Source organism: Sceloporus occidentalis, unplaced genomic scaffold, assembly GCF_023333645.1.
Source record: "Sceloporus occidentalis isolate IW3139 unplaced genomic scaffold, rSceOcc1.0.p SCAF_9, whole genome shotgun sequence".
Classification (NCBI taxonomy): Eukaryota; Metazoa; Chordata; class Lepidosauria; order Squamata; family Phrynosomatidae; genus Sceloporus; species Sceloporus occidentalis.
Window position 1 is genome coordinate 44,117,073 of NW_028316989.1, and position 24,932 is coordinate 44,142,004.

A 24,932-nucleotide genomic window follows, 5' to 3' on the forward strand; every position below is an offset into this window, starting at 1 on the left:
TTTTCAGAACACACTCCAGTTCTGTGTTCGCAGATGGCGCATGCAAGAAAGCTTTGGCCTTTTTGCCCAAAATACTGCTCACATACAGAGAGTTCAGGGGAATAAGGGTCCCCTGCCAACTTTAAGTATCAGCACAAGCAGACATGTTGAAATGAAGCCTCCACTGAGTCTAGCAGCTGTCAACTCCGAGCCAAACGCGGAGGGAAACACTTGAGATAGGTCTCGGCCAGCAGCACAAGCAAACACAGACAAAAGTGACACTTGTTCTGGAACACAAAAGTGTTCCATAGAGATTTGGCAGGGGCAGAAAGGACAGGGGGAAAGAAGGAAGGGGAGTGGAGAATGGGAGCGTTTGCATCCGTCCTTGCAATGAAGTCATTCTGCTTCGACAGACTGAAAAAACAGAGCCCTCTTCTAGATGAAGCCAGCCGGCCTCTCAGCTGACCCTCTCCGAACTAAAATGAAATAATTGCTGGCCCAGGTCCAAATTCAAATTAGATTAGATGTGAAACAAACCAGCCCTCAAAAGGAAGGCCATCTAAACATAGCCTTTCCGATTTGTCAGACACGATGTACCCATCCAGCGCTTGTGCTATCAAATAAAAAAGAGCTGGTGTGATCTGGCACAGGCTGAATTTCACTGCTGACCAACAAACCAGTGGAAGCACCAAGCAACAATTTAATTGGGTTTTCACACACACACACACACACACACACACACAGACTTGAATTCTACAGTACTGAACTTTTTGAGTTGATAGCATTTAATGAAATCCAGAAGATCTAACAGCTTAATAGGTGACTACCATTCTGATATTGATTTCTTCAAGATCTTTTTCCCCAAGTAGGTATTCCTCGGGTATTTTAAGTGGTTGTTTGTTATATTTATTTATATCCCACTCATCCCTCAGAAATGGAACTCAAAGCAGCTCACCATTTCAAACAACAATACAACTTAAAGAATGCAAAAAGTGAGCACTACAATAGAATTACACTATTACAGTTGTAAAACAAATCACGCAACAAAAGACTAAGTTGCAATTTAAAAAGATAAAAGGTCTTAAAAACAGTTGTTAAAACATTAACACTAATACCATGCCGTGCCTCCCAAAAGGAAAGAGAAAAACTTCATCCATCCATAAGCAGAAATGAACACGCAGTAACTAAATGGCAACACAAAAATGATTTAAATAAATGGGATGTGTTGAGATGACCCAGTGCTTTTTTCTCACCATGTCCTGGTGGTTTCGTATGTGCGTCTGGAGGCAGGCGATGTCCTTCTCCATGTTAGATCCTACTCCCTTCTTGGTTTCAGTTGTCAAAGTGTAAACGTTTAACCCACTGTGGTACTTGACAACGCAGTACTCCTCAGAGGGTACTGTTTGGGACAAGGTGCTCCAGCAGTAGGGTTCACTAGCTCCTTCCCTGAAATCATGGAAAGAAAACAGGAATTATCAGACTGACGGTGCAAACAGTAGCCTGGTTGTCTTTTAGATGTGTTACACTACATCTGCCACCATCCCCAGCCTGCATGGTCACTGGCCATGCTAACTAGAGAGAATCAGAGATTAAACTCAACTGCTGTTTATCGGGTCATTGTTGTTGTTCCACACCTCAATCCATGGGGAGAGATGTGTAAGAAATAATAATAATGCATTGGTGACAATGCATTTGGAAGAGCAACTAAATACTACTCCACAACACAGGTCAATAGAAAATGTACTATTGGGGTTTTGGTTTGTTTTGAGCCTGCCATTATTTCTTCCCACTCTACATCCTACAAACATACGTAAAGGTGCTCCCACAACAAACCACAATATGTTTCCCTCTATCAGGAGTACCATAACAGTATCGGCCAGTCAGTTTTGAAAAGTTTAGATGAGAAGATGCAACGCATACCCATCACCAAATTAAAAAAGAAGAAGAGGAAGACATGGAAGTGTGCATTTATTATGAATCCCAATTGCTGCAGTTGCATCTCACTGAGTGAATTTGGGTGATGTGATTCAGCCTTCAGCAGCTCCCGAATCGAAGTGCTCTCTAGCCACCTGGTGGCTCACAGGCAGACAACTCCCTTTTCAGTGATGCTTAATTCATTTTCCCTTGCATTGCTTTGCCAGCTGGTCAAGGACACAAAGCAATGCAATCCTTGCATTCTTTACTATTGGGCTCAAAACATATTACTCTTTCATATATTTTTAAGACATTCTGTAGTCAGATATGGGCCATAACGAAGTGTTAGGAGGACGACTTGCTCTCTTGATCCCTGTCCCTCATGGTTGGCAGCTCAGGGGGGAGATGTGGTGCGACTAATGTTGCATCACATAATCAATACATCTCTAAGTGAGGGTCAGTTTCCATCTAAATTAAAATTAGCAGTGGTTAAACCCCTGCTAAAGAAGCCCTCCTTAGACCCCCTGCTTCATAATAATTATAGACCCATCACGCTGCTACCTTTCTTAGGGAAGGTGATCGAGAGAGCAGTCGCCTTCCAGCTTCAGTCGATCTTGGATGACACCGATTTTCTAGACCCATTTCAAACTGGCTTCTGGGCGGGCTATGGAGTTGAGACCGCCATGGTCGCCTTAGTTGATGATCTCCGTCTGGGCATGGACAGGGGGAGCGTGTCCCTGTTAGTGCTCTTGGACATCTCAGCGGCCTTCGATACCATCGACCATGGTATCCTTCTGGGACGCCTGAGGGAGTTGGGAATTGGGGGCACTGCTTTGCAGTGGTTCCGTTCCTACCTCTCGGGTAGGTCCCAGATGGTGGAGCTGGGGGACTGTCGCTCCGACAGGAGGGCCCTGACATCTGGTGTCCCTCAGGGAGCGATTCTGTCCCCTATGCTATTCAACATTTACATGAAGCCGCTGGGAGAGATCATCCGGAGACATGGGGCGCGGTGTTATCAGTACGCTGATGACACCCAGATAATTTTCTCTATGTCTCCGACTGATGCAGTAACTAAGGATGGCATCTCTCCTCTAGATGCCTGCTTGGCGTCGGTAATGGGCTGGATGAGGGAGAACAAACTCAGTGTGAATCCAGGGAAAACGGAAGTACTGGTGATAGGTTCCCCGGTTTCTGGTGGTGAGATCTGTCACCCGGCCCTGAACGGGGTCACGCTCCCCCTGAAGGACTCGGTGCGCAGCTTGGGAGTACTCCTTGATTCGTCGCTCCAGCTGACTTCTCAGGTGGATGTGACGGTCAGGAGTGCCTGTTATCAGCTTCGGCTGATACGCCAGCTGCGTCCCTACCTGGACCGAAAGGACCTAGAATCTGTTGTACATACTTTGGTAACCTCTCGATTGGATTTCTGCAACGTGCTCTACATGGGGCAACCCTTGTACCAAACTCGGAAGCTGCAATTGGTGCAGAACATGGCAGCCAGATTGGTCGCTGGTAGCTCCAGGTCGGACCATATAACACCTATTTTAAAAGACCTTCACTGGCTGCCTATTCGCTTCCGAGCTCAATACAAGGTGTTGGTTTTGACCTATAAAGCCCTAAATGGCTTGGGCCCAGGGTACTTGGAGGACCGCCTCTCCCCATACAATCCACCCCGCACACTCAGAACATCCGGGACTAAATTGTTGGAGGTCCCTAGGTCTAACCTTACCCGGACCTCACAGAGGGCTTTTACTACTGCTGCCCCTTTACTTTGGAATAAGCTCCCTGCAGAGCTTCGCTCCACCGCCTCATTAGCTGTTTTTAAAAAACAGCTGAAAACATATCTATTCCGGCTGGCCTTCCCACCTTAATTTGTTTGTCTATTCTTCCTGCCCCCTTTTTTCCCTTCTGACCCTGGACCGATGGAACTTTTTTGCATTTTTCTTCTGCCCCTGATATATGTATTTTCCTATTTTACTGTTTCCTGTTCCTGTTTTTTGTAGTAATGGTTTTAATTGTTATACTGAATTTTTAATCCTGTATTGTAATGTTTTTATAAATTTTGTAAGCCGCCCTGATCATTTCCATGGAAGGGCGGGGTAGAAATAAAATTTATTATTATTATTATTATTATAACTATGGATGAGCGAGCCCCATGGAACCAGGTGCTAGCAGATCACCACTGTTATATTAATGGGCAACAATGGTCTGCTTTTTTTTGCCAGATCTGAGTCAAAGTTATCTTGGTAGCTGTGGTCCGTCCAGCTCTGGAATGAAAAACTGTGTAATCTACTCCAGAGCTGCTTTACAGCTTAAGGAACTTGTAAGCCTCTTCATGGCACCTAACCTTGTTATACTTCAATAATGATAGGCATTATACATATAAGAGAATGTAGGCCTGTCCCAGATGATGAAGGACACCAAGTGTGCAGATTTAAATATGTGTTTTCAAATTACATTTATAGACAAACAGTATTCAATGAGATCAAAAGGTCCTGAGAGCGCCTTAGAAATTTCTTTTATCACTTAGCCTGCTGCTACACAGCAGAATTAATGCAGTTTGACACCGCTTTAACTGCTACAGCTCCATCATAAGGAATCCTAGGATTTGTAATTTGTTGTGGCACTAGTGCTCTCTGATAGAAAAAGCTAAATCACTCATAACAGTACAGATCCCAGAATTCCATAGCACTAAGCCATGGCAATTAAAATGTAAAAAATTAATTCTACTATGTAGATGCAGCCTTAGAATAATCTTCGTCAATCTGATGCCATCTAAATGTGCTGGTCCCAATGGTTAAGGATAATGGGGGTCGTAATCTAAAATACCTACTACATTCCAAGTTGAGGAAAGCTGGCTTCATGCCTCCTTCATGCCACCTGACTCAGAGCAACTTGCAGAGAGATTTTAAGCATTTAGGTTTAAGATGGTTAAAGCAGCTTAGGAAAGTGCTACTTGGCAGTTTGACTTACAAGTGGAAACAGGGGAGTTAAAGGTAAGAGAACATAGCAAGCAGCTTTCCTGAGTTTCAATCTGGTCTGTTCCAGCCCTACGTGGAGATGCCAGAGTTTGAATCTTGGATCATCTGCATATGAATCCTGTGTTCTGCCACTGAGTTAAGGTCCCTCTCCACTAGGATGTCTATTCACTGCCAAAAGCCACAAGGAAAATTGTCACAGTCTAGCACATTTGGCACATAAACGTACATTAGACTGGATCGGTTGAGCAATTCCCAAATTAGGAGAGCATTAGGGCATCACAAGAAATACCCAGTTAAATACCTGCTCTCTCCATCTACTTTATCTGTCATTTTGAACACTAGTTCTAACTGACATAAGTAGAATCTAAACTGGATTGGAACACCTGATTCCAATAGCCCTGCTTACCATTAACAACAGTTATATTCAGTGCAGAAACCATCTTTAACCATGATTATGGCTTGTAGGGGAATTTTTAGGGAAATGCCTATGGGGGAGAGGAAGCGTGCACCAAGTCCATGGGTCCTGTGGCCCGGTCCAAAGACACATCATGAAGTACCTTCACAGAAGCTAGGCAGATTTGGGTCTGGCCAAGGCCTACATGGAAGGCTTTTTGGAAATTCCTTGTGTGGTCCTTAGAAGAAGGAATCTAAATATAATTAAGCAAACCACTACAAAATTCAGAAAATCCTCCTTACTCTGTAAGGAGTTGATGCAGCTTCTTATGGCCCCTCTCCAAGGCCAAACCTATAGGAGTAGCTCCTTCCCTATTGGAAACAGAAAGGGCTTCTCTTCCACCAGGTTTCTGCAAGAGGAACCATGTCAGTCGCAGCAATCCCAGCCTTACGGCAAAATGCATCAATGTCTCCCGAGAAACATTCTCTGGAAATAAAAACAGAAGAAAACAAATATGTTAGCATCATTATAGAATTATAATGATTATAATTATAGGATTATAGAAATCCTCCATTCCCAATTAGATGCAGCTGGAAGCACATATACACATGTCCATACCCTCCGACTGTCCTGATTTGGCAAGGACAGTCCCAATTAATACTCTACTGTCCTGCTTTTTCAATGGTTTTTTAAATGTCCCAGTTTCTCTCTCCTCTTCCTACGTTTCCCTTTAGTCCTCAGTTTATTTCAGTTGCTGCAAACTAAGTGCAATGGTAGCTTTAGTATGATTCTATTATTTCTGGTTTCCGGCAGCGCTCTAGTCCCTAACCTGTCAAATAAGTGGGGACACCTGTATCAGGTTTCTGAAATCTTCCTCTCAGTTCTGTGCTCTGGATATATATATTGTGTAAATTATGCAACAGTTACATAATCTTTTCTTATTCTGACTTTAACCTCACTTTGTTAGTAACGGGAAGGGAATACAAGTTGCTAACCACTGAAAATCTTGTTTTGGCACTTTGCTAGCTTCTGAGGTTTCAGCAGACATCTGTGACCTGCTTCCATGCATGTCCTTATCATCATGAGGACTAGAAGTTGCTTGCTGTTGTTTTATTTTCAAACTCCTCAGCCCAGTTGTTAAAGGACACATCATCCAGCATGGCGATCAAATTTTGCATTTAGCGCACAAAGAGTTTACCATTTAGAGCATGATCTGTCCCCAGTACATTCCACTCGGATGGCAATTTCAAGTGACGAAATGCCAGAGTCACTTTCTCATCCAAAAAGTCCATGTCCCCAGCAGGTGGCCTGGACTGGTCCAAGAATCTTGTAAAGTTGAGCGCCTGCTGGTTCCCAGCACAGGTTGCCAAGAACTGAGCTGCATCATACGCTTCATCCTGAACAAACTGCAAGCTGTCCTCTGCCACCACCAGAATTGGGTGGTCTTGCTTAGCAGCACAGAGAGAGACTTTCACAGTCTCACAGCAGTCATGGCCTGTGGGGGAAACACATCATCATCATCATCATCATCATCCATTTATACTAGTTGTCAATTTAAAAGAGTACATAACTGAGAGACTGCATTTGCACACAAAAAATCAGACAGTCTAAATCTGTTCCTAGCACCATTTTAATGTTTTTTACATCACTGACAGTGCATCTATTCTATGTTTAGCATGTCCAAGGTACATTTAGTAGACTAGTCAGGGACACAGGGAGAAGATACTAACGCCATCCCATATTTCTGCATTAAGAAACATAGCCATGCTTTGGAGGATGGAGGGAACTTTTTAAGTATTTCAATTTGCTGAGCTTAATTTGAATTGACTCTATCCAACCACAGACCAGTAGCAAAGTGACTTATGGTTATCATGGGGGTTTTCATGGCAAGTTTCTTCAGAGAGGGTTTGCTATTGCCATTCTCTGAAGCTGTCAGCATGCGACTTGCCCAAGGTTACCCAATGAGTTTCCATGGCTAAGCGTGGATTCAAACCTTGGTCTCCAGGGCTATAGTCCAATGCTCAAACCACTACACCCTGCTGGCCTCTATTGAGAAAGTATGGGTAAGGTATTTATCATGATGGTACGAATCTAGAGAGAGAAAAACATTCCCCCTATTTTCACAAATACACTGAGCCAGCCTCCGTCAGCTGCCAAAATGTGCAGCATTCATTAGTCCCCATAGCCTTGGCTTTGGAGGAGCAGAGGCTCTTCATCCATGAATAATCTTCCCGGAATCTCTCTCAGACGCACATACACACAGTCACACACCACTGCCAAATTTAAGTCAACTTTCACCGCTTGTGCTTCTGTGTTTTAACAGCCCAAGGAAAGCAAAGTCCAACCCCAAGGCGTATGAAGTCAAATGCCCAACAACAAACTAAGAGGTGGAAGTTTCATATTTGCATCGTGGCCACTGTGCTGGAATTGTCAACCGAGCGTCTTTCATTATCTGGTTGGTGGTTCAAGTTCACCACCGTAGGCTTTGCTTTCTGCTCGCTCTTGCTCTCTTTCCTGCACCCCACTGCTGCCTTGACGTCAGGGCTTCTTGTACCAGAACAGCAAAACTCATTGACTAATTACTGGAAAAGTTGCTCTGCCTATTACCTCAGCCTCTGTGTGTTTGAATCAACCCTTTTCCTTTCCTTCTTTGTTTTTAATTATATAAATGAGCTGAAGGATTCCCCACCTCGCCCAAACGGGCTTGAAAATTAGAGCCCTTCGCTGAATGTTGCAGCTGAGAAAGTCCTTCCAGGGAAGGAAGGGCTTTGCTCATAACTAGAAAGAAAGTGGCATTTTGGGGCTTAAAATTTAATTGTGACTTTATGAGCAAAAGAAGCAAGTCAACAGAGAAGCATTGGTTGCATTATCATCATAATCATCATCATCACTAACATCATCATTACTATGTGATTGTTTCAGCCCCTTCATCCCCCTATAAGGTAGAAAGCGAAGAAGGATAACCAATATGAAGTCAAGTAGGTTTTGTCCTCCTCGGTTTTGCTCAGAAAAAGCAGATCTTCGTACAGTGGACGCCATCAGAAAATAAAGGTGTTACTATCTGAGCCACCTATGGAAAAAGTTTTGGCTTTTCAAATAAGGAATACTCAACCTGTAAATGATAAAATATAATTACAGTGGGTCCATGGTATCTGCTGGGGTTGGGTTCCAGGATCCCGCGTGGATACCAAAATCCGGGATGCTAAAGTCCCATTAAATACAATGGATAGTAAAATGGCGTCCCTTATAAAAAATGGCAAAATCAAGATTTGCTTTATCTTATTTATATATTTTTAGAATAGTTTCAAGCCGTGGATGCTTCAATCCATGGATTAAAAAATCCGTGGATATGGAGGGGTGATAAGATCACCCTGGTTGACTTCTCACAACACTCAGGAGTGCAGAACTAAGCAGCAATTGCCAATGCTACCATATCTCTCCCAGAAGGGGACAAGGTGACAAATTGGATTTAATGAGATCAAAGAAGCATCCAGCAACAACAAAGAAGCTTAATATTTTCCTCGAGAGAAAGGTGTACATTCCCTTTTAGGTGCTTTGATGTCTTCGTTCCCTTACAACCAACACAAAATTCAAACCTAGAGGGATGCTCAATCCTTTCCCCAGGACAAGATTTTGACTTTGGAAATTAGTTCAAAAGAAAGAGACTCGATAATGACTGTAGCAAAGACCTAAATCACTCCAGGAGCATCTCCCCGCCTATCCAAATTGGCACTTTAAAATATCTTCCCCATTTCAGCCCCAACTGGAATGTCATTTACTTTTAAGACCCTACAAAAAAAAATATATCAGGTTGCTGCAAGAAGCAACTCGCTATTTATACAGGTATAAGAGAAGAAGTATAACAAGCTTATTATTTCTTGTTTTAAAAGAAGCATAGCCCCAAACTCACAGACAAAGGAACCTCTGACAGTAATAATGTTTTGCCAGGCCTCTTCATTGCAAAAGTTGCCAGTAGAAAACTGAAATGAACTTCAAACTTTAAAATCATTTTTTATCTCCTCCACCCACAAATGCAAGAAAAGGGTAAGTGAAATCTTACAAGTATTTTTTCTAAGTCACCTGTATGCCTTTAGGCCCTCTGCATATGAAAACTCAAAGCAATGCCACTGGGAATAGGAGCCAGAACAGGAGTGGAGCTTCCATTCTCATGCACTCTCCAATATAGATTGTGAGATCTGGGGTTTAAATACAGTGGGGCCTTGATATACGTTGGGGTTTGGTTCCAGTACCCCCTGTGGTTAACAAAATCCGTGGATGCTCAAGTCCCATTAAATACAGTGGTGTAGTAAAATGCTGCCCCTTATATAAAATGGCAAAATCAAGTCTTGCTTTTTGGAATTCATACATTTTAAAAATATTTCCAAACCATAGATGCTTGAATCTGTGAATGAAAAAATCCACTGATATGGAGGGCTGACTGTACTCTCTCTAATTTCAGTTTATCTTTCTGTAAGTCTGTTGAGTGTTCCAAAAACTAAGATGGTCTCATTTTCACACATGCTTCTTCGTGCTGTGCATTGGTAGGACAGAAATAGTGTTGGGGGGGGGGTTGCTACTGTATTTATGATAGAACTTGACTAACAGATTGACCTTTGGATAATAAAACAATTCAAATAGCCCTTGTATAGTTTAGTATAGTGGGGTGGTGGCATTAAATATAGACTGCAAATCATACTTCATTGAGATCTTCTAGGGCAGATACTTTGCTGTTTGTCCAAAAGTGCCACAGATCCATCATAACATGTGCCAGTCACATCACAAATTTGTGCTCCTTGGAAAGGGCATTGGAAACATTTGCCTGTTGACTGCTCACAAGTAGGGTTTGTTCCAGCAAGACCAGAACACAATTGCAGACAGAAGCCCTTTCTCCATGCTAGAAAAAGCATGAAGACTCTAGCCCATATAACACAATGTGACTATAGATAGTATTGTCATTTGGATGAATGTGTAAGTTCCTCTTCAAGGCAAATATATCCTCTAAAATGAGAAGCAACACAGGAAAGTGGCAGGAGCTTCCTCCGGTGCATCACTAAACCTCAGAGATTCTTGGAAAGACATGAGACTCCTCAGTGGTTTCTGAATATCTGAGGCCTAATACAATGGATATCTGAGTATCTCTGAATATCGGAGGTCTAGAAGTGCCACCCTACAATGCCACCCCACAATTATCATGAGCACAGAGGACCATCTTCTTCCTCGCTGGATTGGTGCCAGTGTGGGCACAAGTCCAAACTCTGACAGTCTCCTCCCAAATTTCTGGGAGGAAAGAAAAGCTGAATCCTGGAAAACTCCTGGAACAGCAATTCTTTGTTTCAATAGGTTACAGGGCCTCCTTGTACTGCTTTACACACACACCCCAAAACTTTTTTTTAAAAAAATCAGAACAAGAAACAATCTTCCATCCTGCTTCAGTTTTGTTGTTGTTGTTGAGTGCCTTCAAATCATTCCTGACTTATGGCAACCCTAAGGCAACACTTATCATGGGGTTATCATGCTCAAGGTCACCCAATGGGTTTACATGGCCAAGCCTATCCCTCTGTTTTTGACATCTTTGTTTAATCTGTGTGACTCACAAAGAGTCCAGAAACCTAGTAAAGTTGCCTACCCCTGATCTGGAATCGCAGAGTTGGAGAGACCACAAGGACCATCCAAAGAAACATCTTCCATGGCTGAACAGCTCTTATTGTTAGGAAGTTTTTCCTAATGTTGAGGTGGAGTCTTTTTCCATTGCTCCATGTAATATTCTCTAGAATAGCAGGAAACAAGCTTGCTCCATCCTCAATGTGACACCCCTTCAGATATTTAAACAGGGCTATCATATAACTTCTCAACCTTCTCTTCTCCAGGCTAAACGTAGCTAGCTCCCTAAGTCACTCCTCATAGAGCACTCACCATGTTGGTGAAATTTTCATTTTCACCATTTTAGAGAGGCAAATCATGCTCTTCTGCTGTATTCCAAAAGGGTGACAACCATCCAAGCAGCCGCCTTCATCATCATGTTGCATGGAGACAAAACACTGTTGTAGCTAAACAAGCACCACTGGAAGTCTTGAGAGCGCATGATTTCCTATCCTCTCCAGCCAGGACTGGAAGCCAGCCTTTCCAAGACCTATTTTGAAGACTCAGATCCCACAGAGAAAACAACAGGAGTTCAGCTTCAGCAGCTATTTTAGGTCTCCACAAAAAACACAGACCGGTATTTCTTCTCACTGAAAATAACTATGAATTGCAGCTCACACAGAGTGGTCCATGAACTCTAGGTGTCCATGCATGCCAAAGTGGTTTGTAGTTGCTGTTATGTCCCTACAAGTCAACACCAACTTATAGTGATCCTATCATACCGCTTTGCTGAAAAGATTTATTCAGTGGAGGTTTGCTACTGGTTTCATCTTAAGCTGAGAGAATGTGACTTGACCAAAGTCACCCAGCGGTTTCCATAGATGAGCAGGAATCTGAACCCTAGAGTCCTTGTTGGGCTTTCAAACTACTATTGGCTCATGCATCTCTAAATGTGTTGGTTTCTGCACAGTAGTCTTTTACACATACCCACACATACCCTAAATAGTTCAAAGGCAGGAAGACTTCAGCATACATAGGCTAAGACATAGAATTTAGTTTGAAAAAGTGACTAGTTCCAATTATAGTTCAAGCCTCTATTCTAGCCTAAATCCAACTGTTAATGCTAAATAGAGCAAAGCCATTTATTCAATAAGATGCTCATAAGTGCTGGCTTACCAAGTTTGCATTGATTCAGTGGGTCTAAGCTGGGACTAAAAATGCCGTGATATTTCTAGTTTTATTTTTAAATTACTATTTTACCTTCCCATTTCTCAAAAGTAACTATCATGGTTAGATTTTAGTTTATGGTTAGATTTTAGTTTGGTTCACGGTTTAGATTTTAGAAATACGAATGCTTCCAACTGCCAGTATGTGGTATGCACTCTTTCCTGCTCTTTCGGTTGGGTTGCCTCAATATTCACCAGCAGAAACCAGCAGGTGAACCACATGATAATTCACCATTTAGCCAAGTCCCAATAACTAGAAAAATATTACATTTACACTATACATCAACGACCTTATACTCATTAAGTTGCAGCATAACATAGTTATAACTTCATCATTGGAAGAAAGAATTAATGGTAAGTAGTGTAGTGGTTTGACTGCTGGACTATAACCCTGGAGATCAGGGTTCAAATCCCTGCTCAGCCATGGAAATCGACTGGGTGACCTTGGGCGAGTCATACACTCTCAATCCCAGTCGCCATAAGTAGAAGAGTACTTGAAAGCACACAACAATAACAGCAACAGCAACAAGCAGTTGCTTCCAGGTTCTGGATACAGCCTGGTTTTATATAGGGTCAGCAACTAGAAGCCCCTGGGTCAAATCTAGCCTCATAAGAGATGCTTCCTTGTCCACCAGCAACTGACCCAGAATCAGCTTTTGTCATGGATGAAATATGCAAGTTTCTGGCCAGACATTTCAAGGAGGAAGAAACACACATGTGTTCTACTTTCCTTGCTAGCCTTTTTTCCTTACAGGAAAGCCACTCATGCGCCAAGGCTTACAGCGCTCTTAAGGGGCTCAGTTTATGTTCCGTTTTTAAAGGGGGAACAGAATGATGTATTCCATAAGAAAATGTATTTTTAAACCGAGCCCACATGACTATTACTTTCAAGTGACCGTTTCTTATACAACATGTTTACTCTGCTGGCCTTACAATACAAAGAGTATTTCATAAAGGAGGAAGAAAAACATGATCTTTTCAGCACATAGTCTTCTTTTAAAACCCTGACAAGTAAAATGGAGGGTTTGAAGTGCGAGTGGCAAAGAAGAAGCAGAGCCAACATTAATTTCCTTTTTCACATTCATATAAATGAACATGAAAGTACAAAAGCTACATTTAAAAACACACAAATGACACAATCCCCTTGTGGGAGATTTAAGTTCAAGAAATCTGCAGTTGCATTGCAGATTTTTCTGATCCTTATGCCAACAAGAGCAGGCCACTCCAAACATCTCAACACAGACGCACCTGATGATTAGATATGTGTGTGTGTCTACCTGCCTTCAAGTCGCCTTATGAACTTCTGGTGACCATAGGAATTGCATAGGGTTTTCTTAGGGAAGGAATACTTGGAGGTGGTTTGGCCAGTTCCTTCCTCTGAAATATAGCCCACAGCACCTGGTATTCACTATCAGTCTCCCATCTCAGTACTAACTACAGCTGACCCTGATTACCTTCCAAGATCAGAGGGGATCTGGTGTCTTAAAGTTGGGAGACTAAGAAACAGCTTAAGATCACCTGTTCTTAACAGTGTCATCAGTGACAATGTAATGACTGGTTAAAGCAGATGTGGAAGAGATTCATGATGATGATACCATTCCACACAGTCTCCGTTACATTTGCATCAGCCCCAGGAGACAGCATCATACTGTTCCCTGTGCATTCCAGGCAACTAGAGTTTTAAAACTTCTTTGAAAACTAGGAGTTGGGGGCAGCCGGCAAAACATCACCGCTCACCTGTAACCCAAGAGAGCTGTGGTTTTCAAACTCTGTTCCAGGGGACCCTAAGGCTCCCCAGATGTTCAGTGAGAGAATCTTAGTAAGAAGGAGTAATGACAGACAGCCTTTGCCCATAGTTATCAATCTTCCCCTGCTGTAGCAAACAGTCTGTTTGCAGAATTGCATTGAGTCAATTGGAGTGTTCAATACTTGGAAGTGGCACGGAGGCCCCAATAGGACTGTTCTTGAGTGCACCCATCCCAGAACCCATTGCAAAGGACAGGGCACAGAAGCTAAAAGTTCTTCATGGCTGCCCAAAGACAGAAAGGGCATACAAAGCAGAGCATAACATTGTAAAAGATGCTCTCGTCTATTGTGCGGGCACAACGGAAAAACTTTGTAGGTATACTTTATGTAACCTGTAGCCCGGCTTCATTCAACCCATGCCTGTTTGATTGAATCATTTCCTGTATTGCTATGTATTTTATATGTATTATCCTACTAGAGAGGCCCCTTCCCCACCACCACTCCCTTTGTGTCGTGTCTTTTTAGATTGTAAGCCTGAGGGCAGGGAACCGTTCAATTAAAAAGATTGTATGTACAGCGCTGTGTAAATTTACAGCGCTTTATAAATAAAGGTTAATAATAAATAATAATAATAATGAAACTGAGGTTAGGAAAATCGAAACAAGTATGAAGATAACTATCACAGGCAACTGGGAAAAGAGGCTCCTTCTTTCTCAGACAAGTGAGTAAGCCTTACGTGGAACTGCTCCTTGGCTAATGTTTCCATCCTTCTCCATCAGCACAGAGGCTGAATCCCTACCTGGCGACCCTGATATCCCATACATTTTGCTAAAAAAATAATATTTTGTTGTTGTTCAAAAGCCATTCTTTTAAACCTCTTCCTAGTCCCCCACCCAGCCCCCATTTCCCCCCACAACTCCTCCTATGTATAAAGAAGGGCTTAGTCTCTGTTACAGTTCATTTCTAACTCATTATTAACCTTGCAACAGTCAAATAACACTGGCTTTGAGTCATCATAATAGTTTCCAAGGAACCTGGTTCAATGTACAATTTAGGTATGTGATTACATATATTTGATGGAGGGGTTGGTGGGGGTGAGGGTAGAGGAGAGCTAGCTGCAGAAGATAGCACCGTAATTGGAAAGCTTATGCGTCACAATCAAACCATGAGCCGCTATTTACCAAAATGAGGTTTTCTTTATCCAAAGGCCATGTAAGCATATGGTGCATGCCAGAGGAGGGTACTAAACCCAAAGGCTGATTTTCTTCTTAGGCTTCCTATGCCTGATTATTCCGGGATGCTCATTCCCAGCTCTTCAGCATCAGAATGCTTCCTTTCATAGAACGTTTCTTTCATTAAATCTGAACAGCATATTAAAATGAGCAGAGTCGGTTAGTGAAACCAATTACCATGGTCTTTGTATTACTCCTGGCTGTGGAGTGGAAAAGGCAGGTCTGAATGTTCCATCACGAAAATAATTCCCTGCACGCAGGAAAAGTAGCATGCCACAGAGAAGCCATCTCAAATAAATAGTCCAGCAAGAAGGGGCTCAGTTTTAAGCCCAGCATCTCACCCTTCCTTCCAAGGAGCTCAAGGCAGTATGCACTGTCGCCTCATCCCATCCCTACCAGTTTATTAGTCAACAACCCTGCAAAATAGATTAGGCTGAAAAAGATAATGACCAATAATTTTCACAGACGAGTAAGGATTTGAATCCAGGTCTCCTTGCCCTAGTTTCAGTGCATTAACTGCTAAACTACAGTGTCTCTCTGAAAGTATGGTTTCAATTGCCTGCCAAAACCTGAGTGACCTTTTTAAACAGGGAGTTCTGTAAGTAACACCCTACAACTGAGGAGGCCTCAGATCAGATAGATGCTCATAAACTTCAGCCTATTGGGAGGTGTTTTAGCTTCGCTCTGGTTTTTGTTTTCCCTATCAAAACTGAGCTCATAGTCCTTTCCAGCTCCTGGTTTTACCCATTTCGTGGTCTCAGTATCCTAATCTAAGCACAGGGAACTCTTTATTTTGTTGCTGCTGCTGAACAGTGAGAAACACCTGTTGATCTACTATAAATCACTCACCATCTACCCATAGATCTAAATCTATCTTCTGCACACTTCTGATCCAAGTAGGAAAGGAGCAGAGGCATTCTCTAAAGTATCTAGTCCCAAGCAATGTAAGGGTTTTAGAATATTAATACCAGCATCAGGTTGGGAAGAGCACCTATAAAAGAACTGGACAAGCTCCTAAGGAGCAAAGGACCTAAGTCTGAACACTAAAATGAGGCTAGTCCAAGCCATTGTTTTCCCCATCATCATGTACAAATGTGAGAGCTGGAAAGTGAAGAAAGCCAACAGAAAGAAAATCTTTTGAGATGCGGGGCTGGAAAAGAGTGCTGAGGATACCATGAACAGCCAAAAAGACAAACAAATGGGTCCTTGAACAGATTAAACCTGAACTCTCCCTGGAAGCCAAGATGACAAAACTAAGGCTGTGGTATTTTGGCCACATCAAGAGAAAGCATGACTCACTAGAAAAGACAACAATGCTAGGGAAAGTAGAAGGTAGTAGGAAAAAAGAAGACTGCATGCCAGATGGCCAGACTCAGTCAGAGAGGTCACAGGTCTGAATCTGTAGGACCTAAGTGGACCATGGAGGGGATTGGAGATGTCTCATCCATAGGGTCACCAGCAGTTATCAACAACAACCAGCATCTTAATTTAACCAGTGGACAATCTCAGTCATCACTAGCAGAAGACAATCTGAGGCAGTTAACTAACATGCACCTGCATCTTAGGAACGATCTTTGGCTAGTACTTCAAAGAACCCTCAATCTTTGCATATGTTTGTATGCACCTCCTGCTTTCATAGTGCATTTCATACAACCAAGGGCTAGTCTGCACATAAGTACATTAGACAAATTGCTGTGGATTTTCACACAACTGCATTGACGGCTATCTGTCTTCATTTTTCTGTACAAATTCTCATCTATTCTCTCCCTCTGCCAAATATGTGCAGCCATGAGAATGCATGCCAAGCAGACAGATGGCTATACGACTGATAATGCACATTTGTGCCAATTTCTGTTGATACTCGGGTACGAACTATGAAGCCTCTTTCTGTAGAGTTTAAGGCGTTGGGGGGGGGGGGCACAAAAAGCCCAAACTCCTGTGAATTGCGTGTGGCTGGATCGCATTCTATTAGGTTGGAATGAAGAGTATTTTAATCATGGAGACAACTCCTAAGTAATTGGTCTTGACCTACAAAATGTTGATGCAACAATAATGAAGCATTAAAAAAAAATCCAAGCACTTTTCACCACCATTAAACACAATACATGATGGAAACAAGATTATTAGGCAACATTTGGATTCAGCAACACTTGTTGACAAAAATGCTATAAAGTTTACAACAAATGTACTTGTTGCCTCGCTGCTATGTAGAATTCTTAAATCATTACAAGCCACCATCCTTCTCTGAAATTGGAAAGGGGCTCTCCTAGAAGTTACACTGTTCTTCCAAAGCCGAGTGGAGCAAGAATGAACTTCATCTTCAATACAACTCAGGTGTTAAGAGGACAGTGTTACACTCCCCATTTTTGAATCGTGCATGTCACTGTGACCAAGCTCCAGATGTTCTCCATCATATTGTATTGCTTTGTCCATTGTATATATTTCCGAGGGGAAAATCGTTAAGGTTATTGGAAATGAATATCTGTTTGGATGGCTTATCAGTGGAATACTTATTGGAAGATCGGAACCCACATATTACCAGGTTAATGGCCAATTTTCTGGTGGAGGCAACAAGATTATGGCTTAAATTTTAATAACGATCCAGAAACTTTATTGTATATGCATGTTTTCTATGCCTAATAAAGGTTTACCGACTGACACTCTCTCTTACAATTGTGCTGCCATTTCAGAAGGTCAACATATCACCAGAAAATTAGTGTAAAGCATGAATTTTAACTATCTTCCAAGACACGTGGACCTACATGTATGACAAAAGTTAAGGGCAGAAAGGCATTTTAATTTTTTGTCAACCAACGTACCAGGGGCAATGGTCTCCAATATCCCCGAGTCAAGCTTCCTTGTGCTGGCGCAGTGTTGAACAGCAGATCCAGTAAAAACTAGGTAAAAAACTACGTCGTCATTTCCAACTTGGTCATCTTCAGTGAGCAATACAGTAATTAAACAGTCACCCTAAAGGAGAAGGGAAGAAACAAGAACAAAATGTTTTAATCTTAACAAACTGAGAAACTCCATCTCCCAAATGCTGTCTTCTCCAGAACAACCCCCTTCAAGGCATAGAATGTACAAATGACCTCCCATGTAAATATCAAACTAGTCTGTTTGAAATGAAAAGACATATAAGGGTATACTTGAAGAGGGAAATGGCATTTTGCCCTTTTCCTAAAGACTCATCTCTTTTAGAAGGAATTCTTAGGAAGGATATTGTAGACATTCAAGAATTCACATTTATATGTAAGAACAACCATTATTGCAAGTTGCATATAATAGGACAGTGAAAACAGCAAATAAGAATATCAGTGTGGAACGAGTGTCAAATGTAGAACATGGAGACCTGGGTTCAAATCCAAACTGGGGAGTTTATGGTGTGTGTTTTTAATCCTCACAAAGGTAACCAGGTGCCTTTGAGCCTGATCTCTTTTAAATCTCTGTCACAGGGTTATTACAGTGACAGTATCTTGGATTCCTTGGTGCTCAAGAAATGCTTTTTTGCAGTTGAGAATAGAAATGAAAATGAATCTGCAGAGATTTTACATTTTTTTAAAAAAAGACAGGGTCTAGAAGTTCATTCACCTATACACTAAGCACTGTTACTAATATAAATTCACAACTCGAAGTTTTAAACAACTCCAGAGCAAAAGCAAACGCAGCTGAATTCCAGTAACCGAGGACTGCAATTTGCTTCCAGCAGCACCGCTGCCCTTCGCCCAGAAAGAGCTAATTCAAGCATGTTTACCTTTCCTCATTTATTATTACCCAAATAATGTCATCTGTTTGAAATCACTGCCACACAAGGTGGTTATTATAATTCCCTTCATTTGAAGCAGCTAACAAATGGAAAAGCTGGGCTGCCAAGACCCATTTGGAGAAAAGCTTTCCAAGATCAAAGCAAGCCTCTGGCACAGGCCGGCAAACAAAAGTATAACTTAATTTCGTACCTAGCTTGGATTGACTAATGTTTACTTGGCTCGACGCCCTGCTGCCAATGAAAACAGGCCATTTGCCTCCATTTGATGCATACAAAAAAAAGGGGGTCACCTTTTATTCCGAAAACCATAAACTTTTCGCAGAGGTGAACCTAAAAGAGCGCAGGACGGATGGTGCCTCTCTCCAAAACCATCCCTTTTTGAAAGAAGGAAGGGAGAAGGAAGCAGAAGAATGCAGCAGCATGCTTAAGGCTAACTGGTTTTTATTTCAGCATGAGCTTTCCTGGATATGTACTCACTTCTTATAATGTGGTACATAGTGATATCCAGCCTTCCCACAGTTGTGGGAACTACACAGTTATACAGAAGTGAGACACAGAGCCAGTGTGGCACAGTGGTTTGAGTGCTGAACTGTGACTCTGGAGACCAGGGTTCAATTTTCTACTTGACCATGTAAACACTAGTAACTGGAAGACCTTCTGCAGCTTTAACTGCTCTGACCTAGCCTCCTTCTATCGAGGCCCAGCTGATGGTAGACAACTCTTCTACATCAGGTGTACGACTGGATGATCCAATTACGCAAGTCATGCAACAATATAGTAGAAATGAGCAACCATCCTATAGTGAACCTCTGTGGTACTTATTTTTACGCAAACATATATAGGAGTGCACTGTTCACCCGCCTTGCTGGTCATTAAGTCTCTGAATGCATTCCTGCTTACTTTGGACCTGCTTCCATGGACAAACAGAGGTGGCAAGTTTCTCTAAGTCAGAACGGTACCACTCTTGACACATTTGAAAAGTGTACCTTTTGAGGTAGGAGTGAAATGTTTCCTCCAATAATTCATGTTTGTGTGTTGCACAGGCATGAATAAATCTATCTGGCCTTGGTAACCAACCAAGATTTGTGTCCCCACCTCCACCCCACAGTGAGTGGACAGATGCTTCTGGCATCAAACTGGACTCAAAACGCAACACAACAGTGAGTGATGTGCTCCTGCTTCCTTCCACAGCAGAAGGTAAATTGTGTCTATTGTGTTAAAACTCAGATAGTCAGAAAACAGCAAGAGATCTCTGGGCTTTCCAAGTGTCTCCAGGATTCAGCACTAAGCATCACCTCTCCAATAACCCCATGACTATGAAATCAAGAAATGGCCACTTGCTTTTCCAGGCACAAAGTGTTTTGCCAAGCAAATAGGATCTAAGTCTAAGCTTGCCAGAGCAAGGAATATACAGTCAGTTCTCCATATCCACTGATTCTTTATCCACGAATTCAACCATTCACAGCTTGAAATATATAAACAGACACACACACACACACACACACACACACACACACACCAAACAATAAATCCTGGAACCAAGGGACCACTGTGTTTGCCAGCAGCATGATGTAGTGGTTTGAGTATTGGACTGAGACTTTGGAGACCAGAGATCAAATCCAGGCTCAGCCATGTAAATCCATTGGGTGACCTTGGGCAAGTCACACTCTCTGAGCCACAGCGGATCGCAATGGCAAACCCCCTCTGAAGAAACTTGCCAAGAAAACCCCAGACCTTAGGGGTCACCATAAGTTGGAAACAACTTGAAGGCACACAACAACAACAACAACAACAAGGTGGCATGTGCATTTGGGGGCCCTTGGAATTACAATTATCATAGAATCTGTGAAAGTCCACAGTACAAACGACTGCCATCAGAAACATCCATCTACTCCAAACCTGGAGATATTTAAGGAAATCCAGACATCATCACAATGGGGTTTTGTTGTTTTTAACAGAAGGGTAACATTTTAATTAAGAGTAGAATGCCAAACCATAAGCAGTCAACAGTTACTAATTACACATTTATTCTGTGCATTCACATAGGATTACTAATACTAAGTAGAGAAGCCTCTGGTGACAGCTTGTATCAATTCCTCTATAGCAGCCAAACCATACACCAGATGGTCAACAAGTTTCCAAGAGGATGCAAGCAAAATAGATCTGACACCTTTCGCCAGGCATTAATCAGCAAAGGATCTCCTTTTATTAAATGCGCCCAGCTTGGTGCATGGATGGGATATGTGAGAACAACATTAAGATAGTTGCTTAACATTAAAAATATAGGCAAGGCGGTGCTGGCATCAAGTTGCCCTCTACACTCTTAGACTGCAGGTAAAACAGTGAACAAGCTCTGAAGTGTGTATGTATGTTTTCTCTACTGCTCACTGCAATCCTTTTCTTTGACAAAATGCAATCCTTTTCCTTGACAAAGCAATTCAAACTCTCTGGGATTTGCTTTACCTAAAAAGAAAAAGGTCAACTTTGAAGGAATAATCAGCTCTGCTGGAATGCATAGGTAGCAATGGATAAAACAAAATTGGGCCCATAAAGACAGGCCAAAATAAAGCTGCTTCAGGTCACTCCAAAGCCATGCTCCAGTCTTAAAGATTGGACCACAGCTTTGGCACGGCTTCCGGCCTCTTAGGACGCATGCATCATTTAATCAGCATACCTCCAAAGTGACCCAAAGCAGTTTTATTTTGGCCTGTCTGTACGGGGCCATTGAGATCTTACCAGACAAGAATGTGAAACTTCAGATGGAGAGATCCACATCTAAATTCACATACAGGCATGATCTCCACTCAGTATCTTTCAGTCTAACCTACCTCACAAGATGTTTGTGGGCACAAAAACCCAGAAAGCTATTTTATACCAGGTGAGTTTATTTGTCTTCCCATCCCAGCACTATCTACTCTGACAGACATCAGATCTTCTGGGTCTCAAAGGCCTGTTACAGACTGCCTAAATAAAGCTGCTTCGGGTCTCTTTGGAGGTATGCTATTTAAATGATGCATGGGTCCTAAGAGTCCGGAGGTCGCGCCAAAGCCATACTCCATTCCTAAGAACTGAAATGCAGCTTCCGGATTCTTAGGCTGCATGCATCATTTAAACAGCATACCTCCAAAGAGACCCGAAGCAGCTTTATTTTGGCAGTCTGTAACAGGCCAAAGACATATTCCTTCAGAGACACAATTCATGTCGATCCAATTTTATTCAGGTGAGCTTATTTTATCCCAGGTGTGTCTTCTCCACTCTGATAATAGAGTAGATCATCTGGGTCTCAAAGACATAGTTCTTCAGAGACACATCACTTGCTTCTTGGAGTTTTTGCAACTGAAGATGCCAGGGAACGGACCTGATACCTTCTGTAGACAAATCACTGGGCAACACCTTCATCACTTTGAACTCGTTGGAAGAAGGATGGAAAAAATAATATAAACTTTCTCATCCCCAAGTGCCTAGTCCAGATGTGCATATTTATCTAAAGAGCAACACTTGGAAACTGAGCAGAAATACATTTGCTAAGGAGAGTAGGAAAGGTGGGGAAATGTTGGCTAACTTAGCATGTTATGCAGCTCCAGAGATACCTGTTTTTGAAGCAAAAAAACTATCCCGCATAAAAGCAGTGGCCTAGGTCAAGCATGCCAAGAAAAGGACTTCTGTCACTCATCAGTTGTGTTGCAACTTTCTGCAGATTAAGCTCCTCCAAGGTAAAAATTCCAGAAATAAATGGAGTGAAAAAATGTTGTGTTTGAGCTCAGGCTGAGATAAAAGGCCATTTTGCGCAGTTTGCTGCTAACCACAAATACTTACTCTGTCCAAACCTAGAAATTTAGTCAGAGTTAACTGCGGTTCATGGATTCTGATTCTGAAGCATGTTTTGGAGTTGGCTTGTCTCCATAAACCATAGTTAAGACTAGCCAATGTTAATCTGGGTTCAGACACAACCTGTAACCACAGTCTAAGTGAAAGTATCCAGTTTTCTGGTTCTTCTGGCAAAGTTGTAGGAAAGGGCCATGCAAATTCTTGTGCTTAGAAAACTAAAGTCAAGTCTACATATGAATCAAGGGAATGTATGAAGTAGTCCTGATAACATTACTGCTGATATACCTAAGGTGTATCTTCACATCTACATATGGACGTCTCCCCCCGGCCCGACGTCTAATATGAATAAAAATATTGTGGGTGTTTCCATTTGCACATTCCTGTATATTCATATTTTAACATTTTATAAGGAAATAACATTGGGCAATATAGAACAGTTTTATTTAAGTAAACTCAATATTTAACTCGACACGTGTTAATTTTACACACTAAAAGGTTTGGGAAGAGGAGAAGGGATCAGGGCCTCCAAGTCTTATGCCCAACCACCCCTTGTGCAGTTTTTGTGCCCAAACCCCTGGCGTCTTCTCCCACCATTTGAGAACCACAAAGTTCTACAAATCTAACAAAGGAAATAAATATATATATATACACACACACACACACTCACTCTCTCTTTCTCTCTCTTCTGGAACAGGAAGCATTGTTCAAAGTCAATGTCTGTCTTCTGCAGTAGTCACCAGGTGGCACTGCACTGCTCTCAACAAAGGCTTGCATATTACATGTTATATGAAAGAGGGGCGAGATGAACCAGAGAGCAAATTGGTTCATAAATGTACTTCTGGAAATATACTTCTGGGTGCACTGGACATATTTACCCAGATAAGCAATGCCTTTATAGATTCATGGCTTCAACGTGCTCATTGTTTTCAATCCTTTGAACTTCAGATCAGGGGTGTCACTAAAGGGTGCAGGGGGTGCGAACCAGACCAGGTGACATCCGAAGGGGAGTGATACCACTGCTCCTCAAACATCTGCCTTTTGGCAGAAATGGGCTGTGGCATTTGCCTGCATCCCTTTAAAACGCCTAAGAGATAGGATGAGGTCCAGCAGGAAAAGAAAGGAGAAGTATATGTATATGTAAATACATTTAGGCTGTGTGCATGATATTGTGGTTTAAACGTACAGTGGTCCCTCCACATTGACTGCAGTTAGGGGTGAAGGTCCCTCATGAATGTAAAAAAACCGCAATTAAAAAACCCACTATTCTTTTTACCTACACCTTTCTAGGAATCTCCAGGTCTCCAATATGGTTAACATCTGCCAGATGTTGACCACAGAATCATGCTGGAGGACCTACAAATGCCTAGAGAAGTGTTTTATCTAGGAACGTTTAGGTTCTCCAGCACAACTCTATAGTCAACTTCTGGCAGAGTTGCGCTGGAGGATTCCTAGAGAGAACATAGTAATCAAAACCTCAAATAATCAAATCTGCAAATGACCCAGGGTCAGATCTAATATGAAATGTTGAACATAGGGTGCTAGAAAATAGGTCCCTGCAATCTAGCATGTAATATGTCCATATGTCCATTTGTATTTTAGCTAGTATGTTTGTAGGTTTGCTTCTACTAGTTAATACTTGTACACTTTTAGATACTTTGGCCAAAGACTGTAAATAAAATTGTATTGTATTGTATTGTATTGTATTGTAAGAGATACTCCACAGCTCTCTCTTAGACATGCCTCTGGCCAACATCCGTCCTGCTTCTCCTCCTACAACTTTTTCAGTTTTCCAAATGTTTTCACACAAAAAGTGCCGTACAATTTCGACAGCCCTTTATTACAGTAATTCTTTAAAGTAATTTAAAGTTTCAATTTTTTAAAAAAGCAAATGTACTTTTATTTCTCAAGAGGTAGTATGAATACCTGAAGGGAAGTCCTGCATTTTTGCTTGGTAGGTTCTGGGATATCATCCAGAAATTATTGTGCAAACAAAACTGCACTCAGCAACCACAGATCACAGTAATAAGTCCACATGAAATGGATCTGTAAACAACACACATGCATCTAGGAAACCGTAGGTCACATCCTTGCCACAAGGTAAATCATGTATAAAAAGCACCCTGGCCTGTGAAAAGTTTACTTTATTGGAATACTGTTGAAAGAAGTCTACATTCTGCTAACATGAAATCCATGTTCCTGGCTATAAATGGAAATCTGGATACCTCTGCTCCAGCACTACTCAGGGTGGTGGTCCATGAACCGGTGCCAATGCTCTGCTTCACATCCTCT

The 24,932-nt window shown here is 42.0% G+C and overlaps 1 protein-coding gene across 2 annotated transcripts in view; it reads right to left on the reverse strand.

Moving 5' to 3' along the window:
• Positions 1-24,932, reverse strand: part of LOC149307423 (A-kinase anchor protein 13-like) — a 183,596-nt gene that overhangs the window by 96,420 nt on the left and 62,244 nt on the right. For both annotated transcript variants that reach the window (XM_089539140.1, XM_089539139.1), the window contains 4 exons: positions 17,869-18,019; positions 6,464-6,760; positions 5,568-5,751; positions 1,233-1,425 (listed from right to left, as the gene is read on the reverse strand). In XM_089539140.1, the coding sequence (XP_089395266.1) occupies positions 1,233-1,425; positions 5,568-5,751; positions 6,464-6,760; positions 17,869-18,019 (825 nt within the window). The remainder of the gene's footprint in view (positions 1-1,232; positions 1,426-5,567; positions 5,752-6,463; positions 6,761-17,868; positions 18,020-24,932) is intronic.